Source organism: Callorhinchus milii, unplaced genomic scaffold (genome assembly GCF_018977255.1).
Source record: "Callorhinchus milii isolate IMCB2004 unplaced genomic scaffold, IMCB_Cmil_1.0 Scaffold2, whole genome shotgun sequence".
Classification (NCBI taxonomy): Eukaryota; Metazoa; Chordata; class Chondrichthyes; order Chimaeriformes; family Callorhinchidae; genus Callorhinchus; species Callorhinchus milii.
In genome coordinates this window covers 13,480,535-13,488,940 of record NW_024704743.1, presented here as the reverse complement: position 1 = coordinate 13,488,940, position 8,406 = coordinate 13,480,535, and the positions used below count along the sequence as shown (strand labels likewise).

Genomic DNA, 8,406 nt, shown 5'->3' with positions numbered 1-8,406 from the left:
ACAACATTTATATTGAATATAAGTGCTTAAGAAAATAGGGAGTGTTATGTGTGGTCATTGAATTATGGGTTCAAGTTTCAGATTCCAGTCTCGGCTTACAGTGCCCAACATCTACTTGAAAAGCATGCAAGCAGTTTAACGTCATAGAATCATAGAATCCTACAGCACAGGAAGAGCCCATTTGGCCCATCATGACTGTGCCGGCTCTTTTAAAAAGCTAGCCAATTAGTCCCACTCCCCCATTCTTTCCCCATAGCCTTGACATTTCTTTTCTTTTCAAATAAATATCCAATTTCCTTTTGAAAGTTAGTAATGGGCTGCTTCACCATCTTTTCAGAAAATGCATTCCAGATCATAATAACTCACTGCAAAAACAAATTCTCATCTCCCATGTAGTTCTTTTACCAATTATCTTGAATCTGTGTCCTCTGGTTAATGACCCATTCTCCATGTTATATGTCCTTCGGATGCATCCGATGAATGTTAAACTGTTTGCATGCTCTTCGGATAGATGTTGAAGAATCAATTTACTATTTGAAAAGAGAAGAGGATCCTGGCTTAGATACATGTACCTCATAGCTGTGTGTGGAATCTTGCTGTGATCTGATTGTCTACTGCATTGCCTACAAATATATAATCTTTACACTTGCCTGCAAATACCTGTGAAGTGTTTGAGATATAAAAATAGAAACCCAAGGTATTAAAGGAACAGTGGCAGCATGGATACAGAACTGGCTGGGAGACAGAAAGCAGAGAGTTGTGGTGAAAGGTTGTTTTTCTGACAGGAGGGAAGTGTGCAGTGCTGTTTCCCAGGGGTCAGTATTGGGACCACTGCTGTTTTTGATTTTTATAAATAACCTGGACTTGGGTACAGGGAGTACAATTTCCAAATTTGCAGATGATACTAAGCTAGGAAAAGTAGTAAACAGTGAGGAGGATAGTAGCAGACTGCAACTGGATATAGACAGACTGATAAACTGGGTAGACATGTGACAGATGAAGTTTAATGTAGAGGAATGCGAAGTGATGAATTTTGGGAGGAAGAATGAGGAGAGGCAATATAAGCTGATGGTACAATCTTAAAGGGGATGAAGAAACAGAGAGACCTGGGGGTTCATATATTTTTGTATTATTATTATTATTCATATATCTTTGACGGTGGCAGGACAGGTAGATAAAGCTTTTAAAAAAGCATACGGGATAGGGGCATATATAAATAGGGGCATAGAATACAAAAGTCAGGAAGTTATGATGAATCTTTATAAAACACTGGTTAGGCCTCAGCTAGAGACGGTGTTCAGTTCTGGCCACCACACTTTAGGAAGGATGTCAAGGCATTGGAGAGGGTGCAAAGGAGATTTACCAGGATGGTACTAGGAACGAGGGACTTCAGTTATCAGGAGAGGCTGGAGAAGCTGGGATTATTCTCCTTGGAGCAGGGAAGATTAAGAGGAGCCTTAATAGAAGTTTTTAAAATTATGAAGGGATTCGATAGGGTGAGCAAGGAGAAACTATTTCCACTAGTGGGTGGGTCAGTAACCTGAGGACACCAATTTAAAATAGTTACTAGAAACAGAGGGGAAGTGAGGAGAATTTTTTTCACACAGCTAGTTGTTTGGATCTGGAATGCATTGCCTGAAAGGGTGGTGGAAGACAATTCGATAACAACTTTTAAGAGAGAAGTAGGTAAATATTTGGGGAGGACAAGTTTGCAGGGCTATGGGGACAGAACGGGGGAGTGGGATTGAATTGGATAGCTGTTTACAAAGAGCCTGCACGATGGGCTGAATGGCCTCCTTCTGTACTGTATAATTCTATGATTCTATGTGTCAATGTTATAAACGCAAGATTTTTAAAAAAATGCAAGTTTTTAAAAAAATTGTTATAGAACCATAAAAATCTCTGTGTTATATTGTCAGTTGTAAACAAACAAATGCTTCCAGCCTTGTGTTTTGGTCTTATAATGTTCAAACATATAATGTTCAAATAAAAAAGATGTGATGGAAGTTTCTTTGACTTTGATGCAATGGGATATTTTCTGTTAACCCTTGGCTTTTCTTTTAGTTTTTGTTTCTGTTTGAAAACTACTAATTAATGTTGTAATATGCACCCTCTTCAATTGATTCATGAGGCATGGAATTCCACCTAGTATTAGGCTCTAAGACAATTTTGTCATCAATTTTAAGATTGGGTATTATGGAGAATTTTTTTATTTCAGTTGTAATTTGAAAACCGTTTTTATATACTTATTATTAAAACTGAACTTAAAAATGTTGTACATTAGATTCAATTAGGCATACTTCCAGGCCTCAGGAGAGGAGAACATTGAGAACAGGTTGGTAAGAGGTAAAAATACAAGCCCCTGGTATAGAAAAAGGAAAAGTTAGGCAGGATAACAGTAGCCATAGTAAAAAGAAACAACTACTGAAAGGTAGTTTCTACATTAAATATGAAGAAACTTGGATGTGTGGGTGTTAGAAACATTTGCAACTATCTCCAAAAATTTTAGAATGATCCGATTCCAGTTTACCAATTGGTTGAGTTAAGTCACTTTATTCAGGTCAAAACAGCAGGTAATACACAAATAAATGAAACAATAATACACAAGACACAACAGATATACAAATCATAGAGAAACATGGTCACTTTCTTACTGGAGGTAAATTCCCTTACCCCTGTTCATAAACAGTAGAATTGATATCAATTCTACTGGGAAGTGTGCTGACCCTCTACACAACTCCCAACTATTTCAAAGTTACATCTTTCTTTCATGTGTTTCTAACTCCACCTCCCCTTGTCACAGAGATAGTCCCCACCCTTCGCAGCTGCTTTGCAGAGAGGGAAATATATGGACAACTTCTGGACAGCCTTCCACAGCCTGTTTGTTTCTCAGCCTTGAGATAGGCAGATGTCTATAGCCTTTCCTTCCTGTGGTCCTTTGTTCTTACATCGACGCTCAAGGACCCGATTTCTCATTATCTCAGAGGATTGAACATCTTCTCAGGAAAATATGAAATGTAAGCAGAAGCTGACCTCAACCCGTCCAACAAAGCCACTTTTAACCAATTAACTATCAAACATCTGGAACATTCGGTTGCTGTATGAAATATAACAATGTATCCTGAGGTGATAATCAATATATTTCAACATGGTGTATGTAAGTCTGAATGGATACTGATGGAGTGTGCCAGTTAGTGTGGATACTGATGGGATATGGAGGTCTGTTAAAGGACTATTTTATAGGTGAACATGGTAGCAAATTTGTGCACCGCAGTGTCTCACAAACAGCCATGAAATCTCAGCGATGTTTTAAGGTGCTGTATCAATGCAAGGAATATTATTATTATGATTATGAAGCGAATGACCAATTTTAGATGAAGGATTTTTGGCCTGGACACTGGGAGAAACTACCTTCTGTTTTTCAAGTAGTAATAATAATAACACATTCACATCAGGAAGATGTCTCAAAGCACTTCACAGGATTTAGTATAAAGTGTAATTACTGTGTATTAGTGCCATGGGATCTTCAACATCCATCTGAGTAGGCAGATAGGATCTTGGTTTAACATCTCATATGAAAGATGACACTTCTGGCAATGTAGCACTTGCCGCAGCATTAGAATAGCCTAGATTATAATCCTTGCATTTGATGTAGCGCTTCTCACGTCGGGAGGACGTCCCAAAGCGCTTCACAGAACACACTGTAAAGTGAATTGACTGTATATTTGTGGGCGAATGCGGCAGCCAATTGCGCACAGCAATGTCCCACAAACAATCGTAGATTGAAAATGACCAATTTATTATTGTTTTTGGTTTTGGAGGGATTATTATTAGGCGTGTGGAGTAAGGAAACTTGCCCAAGGTTTTGCCCTGTCTGGAATTGAACTCAGGTCTCTTGCTTGCAAAGCGAGTGCTCTAACCACTGAGCTACAGGACTCCATGAGCTCAAAACCCAAAGTGAAGTTTGAATTCACAACCTTCTGACTGAGGTGAGAATGCCTCCAACTGAGCCAGGCTCACACCTAATTCATGCCTCGGAATCTTGAGTAAAACATTCAGGAGATTTTTGTTTACCTCCAAAACAATTCTCAAGTAATAGTTCCCAGTTAATGTCAATCAAATAAACAGAATCACTTGGCAGGCAGCATACCTTTTGAAACATAAATATTTCCAATGTGAATACAACATTTTCATCTGTAGTATTGAGAACATTGGTCATGTATTAAATTGGTAAATTGTGATGAATGGCAATATTATTCTGGAAGAGCGAGAGAAATAGACCAAAGGGCCTCCTTCATCACAAAACTCCTTTGGGATCCTGCAAATTCAACAGCTTTGCTCTGGATAGGTGTGTAATTCTAGTGCAGAGGCCGAATATAGTGCCTAATGAAGCTCTGGAGTCTCTAAATGCAGTGCTAAGTAGGTGTTGTCACAATCCGAGTCTCTGGACTTTATTTTGCCTCTAGATTTCTGGGAGGTGCTTGTGGTAACTGACTTTCCAAAGTCATGGAAAAATCTTGTCATCATCATTAAAGTGTGAATGATATCAAAGTTATTCACATTTGCAATATATTGTTAGAAATGTTTATTGTCTCTGTGACCCCAAAACAGGGAGAGAATGCACACTCCATTCCAAATACAGGGAAAATTCCATGTGTAAGTGGTACACAATATTGAAGTGGAACTCACAATATACTCTGGATACCTTTAAATATGGTGATGGGTTACCGTGTGCCTCAGACACACGGCTGTCCAAAAAAAAGTAAAAAGTGGAAACAGATTGTTCCGATAAGAACAATAAACATACAGATCATCTGAAATGAAACAGAATGCTGCTAATGTAACAGCCAGTTAATCAGCTCCTGAAAGGCAAAACACAGAGGTTAACTTTTCAAGTGAGACCTTTGATCAGAACTTCATCAGACGATTTATTATACTCCTTAATATAACAAATAACGTGGTGTTCTGTAGCTTAGTGGTTAGAGCACTTGCCTCACAAGCGAGAGGGCCTGAGCTTGATTCCCGGCAGGGTAAAACGTGAGGCAATTTTCTTCACTCCATACGCCTCTGTTTACCTAGAATTTAGGAAACCGGCTGTCAGTTGATTGACGAATCGCTTTTCCATCCCTTAAAAAAATTGGACACTCAATCCTCAATCTGTTTGTGGGACACTGGCTGCTGGGTTTCTCCCACAAAATATACAGTCAATACACTTTACAGTATATTCTGTGAAGTACTTTGAGGCGTATGGAAGAGGTGATAAAATGCTATATCAAATGCAAGAATTATTATTATTAATCAATTGGTCTCATCTTGTTAAAAACAATTATGCAAATGTACACAAAATAGACTGCTCTGCACTACTGAAGCATTGTACTCTGATTTGATTTAGTATGCATGTGGATATGTGTATATATGTATCACAATACAATATGATTTACATTCGTGTAGCTCCTTTCATGTTGGGAGGACGTCTCAAAGTGCTTAAAGTAACAAGGTTCCATTTCCTAGCTCACTCCCAAATAGAAAATCTCCATTTCCCATATCTTTTCATTGTGCTTCAAGTCGTAAGAGCTTAGTTCTCAACATGCATCAAGCAGTAAAGTGCCATTTCAATTAGTTTAACATCTTTAATAAGGAAAATACATAACAGTTTTTAAGGGAAATAATCAGAGTTCAGAGTTTCAAAAGTACAGGCCATGAAAGAAAATTCCATAATGGAATTCTTTGAGGAACCATTGAGCACATTATTGTGGACAGACTACAGTACCAACAAAATTAACTTGTTCCTCTTTTTTAAAAAAATGTTCAAATAAATATTTGGTTAAGAATGTGATTGGAGTTAATATTTATAAAGTATAGATACAGACTGGCATGAGGAAATATTTTATGAAACACAGAGATTCCTATGCTGCCAGGGACTATTGAAATGGCATTTTTGAAAAGTAACTGATCATATGGCACCCGATCTTATTAAATCATATGGCATTCTGAAAAAAAGAAAGTCATTTCTCCTGGTACCCTGTAGCTCAGTGGTTAGAGCACTCGCTTTACAAGTGAGAGACCTGTGTTCAATTCCAGGCAGGGCGAAACCTTGGGCAAGTTTCCTTACTCCACACACCTTATAATAATCCCTCCAAAAAAACAAAACAATAATAAATTGATCATTTTCAATCCATGTCTGTTTGTGGGACATTGCTGTGTGCAATTGGCTGCCGCATTGGCCCACAAATATACAGTCAATTCACTTTACAGTATATTCTGTGATGCGCTTTGGGGTGTCAAGAAGACGTGAAAAGCGCTATATCAAATGCAAGGATTATTATTATTACCCTGACCAACAATTTTCCAGATAAATTGATCACGGTTCATGTGCTATACTCAAAATGGCTGTACATTTGCCTGCAAATGCATAGCCACTAGATGTTGATATTATACTATATCAAATGAGAGGTTTGTTATTTGTTAGCAGACTGCTTGCTAACATGTTTGTTTTCATTTTCAAATAGGAATTGGGAAGAATGTCATCTGTGACAGAGCGGCGACTCCTTTGGATGCCTTCAGGATGATGTCAGCTGCACATTACTATCCCAAGCTCATGAGTATAATGGGCAATGTTCTACGCTTCCTCCCTGCTTTTGTTAAAATGAAGCAATTGATTCAGGAGGGCTACATAGGGGACTTGTTGATCTGTGAGGTTCAGGTTCACAGTGGAAGTCTACTGGGTAAGAAGTACAACTGGAGCTGTGATGATCTGATGGGTGGAGGAGGGCTGCATTCAGTAGGAAGCTACATCATTGACCTTTTGACTTTTCTGACCAATCAGAAGGCTATCAAAGTCCATGGGTTCCTGAAAACCTTTGTGAAGCAGACAGAGCATATCAGAGGGATCCGTCAGATCACCAGTGATGACTTCTGCACCTTCCAGATGGTTTTAGAGGCTGGTGTGTGCTGCACGGTAACTTTGAATTTCAATGTGCCTGGGGAGTTTAAGCAGGAAATCATTGTGGTGGGGTCCACTGGACGGTTGATGGTAACTGGTAGTGACTTGTATGGGCAAAGGAACAACGCAACTCAAAAGGAATTGATCTTAGAAGACTCAACTCCTATTAGCAGTTCTTTGCTCCCAGAGAAAGCTTTTAGGGATATCCCATCTCCATTTCTCAGAGGGACCATCATGATGGTCCAAGCCATTCGACAGGCATTCCAAGACCAGGACGATCGACGAACCTGGGACGGGAGGCCTCTTACTATGGCAGCGACATTTGAAGATTGCCTGTATGCTCTGTGTGTGGTGGACACAATTAAGAAATCAAATGAGACTGGTGAATGGCAGAACATTGTGATTATGACAGAAGAGCCAGAGATTAGTCCAGCATATTTAATCAGTGAAGCCATGCGTCGCAGTAGAATGTCCTTGTTATACTAGATACTTTTAGCAACTTCACACAGAAAGATTTGCAGACCTAGCCTATAAGTAAAGAAGTTTAACACTGTATCATTGTAAAAGTGAATGCATGATGTCATTCTTTTGGGATATCTTGTTTTTAAATAAACATTGCTATTGCTACAGAATCTATTCACAGGCATACTTAGTTAAGTTAAAAGTTTATTACATTTAATAAAAACAATCCAACTAAAGTAAATAAGTATTAATGACTAATGCGGATCAGCCCAGTTGGTGCTTTGTGGGAGCCTTTCAAACAAGACGTTTGATATTACCTTGTGAAATGTCACTGATTAAAGTGACTTGTTCTTGAGCCTAACATGGTGACACTTTAACACTCAGAAATGATCTCAGATCATTGCTCATTGTGATGGGGTGCTCACAATTCACAATCTCAGCAAGTCTTTGAGAGGTGCTATTGTGGAAGTTATAGGCCCGATATAACTCACGGTCTTAGCTTTAAAACCACTGTCTTGAATTTAAGATTGTGCCACAAAAGTCTTAAAATTTGAATTTTTTTTAAGAACTGTAGAAAATCAGCTTACAAATTAAGACTTAATTTTAAGTATTTTCCAAAATTCCGTTAAATCTTAAATTTTAAGGTAATTTCATTAGGAATTTAGGCCTCTGCTACTATCCCAAGGAAGGGTTAAATATAAAAAAAACCTCCCTGATTCTTCTTGGGTACTTTCCAATGGTTGATTAAGGTGCACTATTGACTGTAATCTTTCAGCAAGAAAATAGTGCATACCATAGGGTTTGCACTATTTTGATTTTGGATTGTGCATATTTTCGGTAAACTGCTTGGAAAAATCTGACAATCTAGATTTTTGAAATAGAAATCCATGTGCACCTTTTTCTTACAATGCAGAGTCCTTAGTTATTAAGGTTTTCAATGAATTTTCAGCAGCAACAACAATAAACTCAAATAGTAAACCTATCTCCAGTGGATACAATAT

At 38.3% G+C, this 8,406-nt stretch overlaps 1 protein-coding gene across 1 annotated transcript in view; it reads left to right on the top strand.

The window, feature by feature from the left end:
* gfod1 (glucose-fructose oxidoreductase domain containing 1) overlaps positions 1-7,971 on the top strand; it is a 28,920-nt gene extending 20,949 nt beyond the window's left edge. Inside the window, exon 2 of the mRNA XM_042332161.1 lies at positions 6,510-7,971. Within this exon, the coding sequence (XP_042188095.1) occupies positions 6,510-7,429 (920 nt within the window). The 3' untranslated portion in view covers positions 7,430-7,971. The remainder of the gene's footprint in view (positions 1-6,509) is intronic.
* The last annotated feature ends 435 nt before the right edge of the window (positions 7,972-8,406 follow it).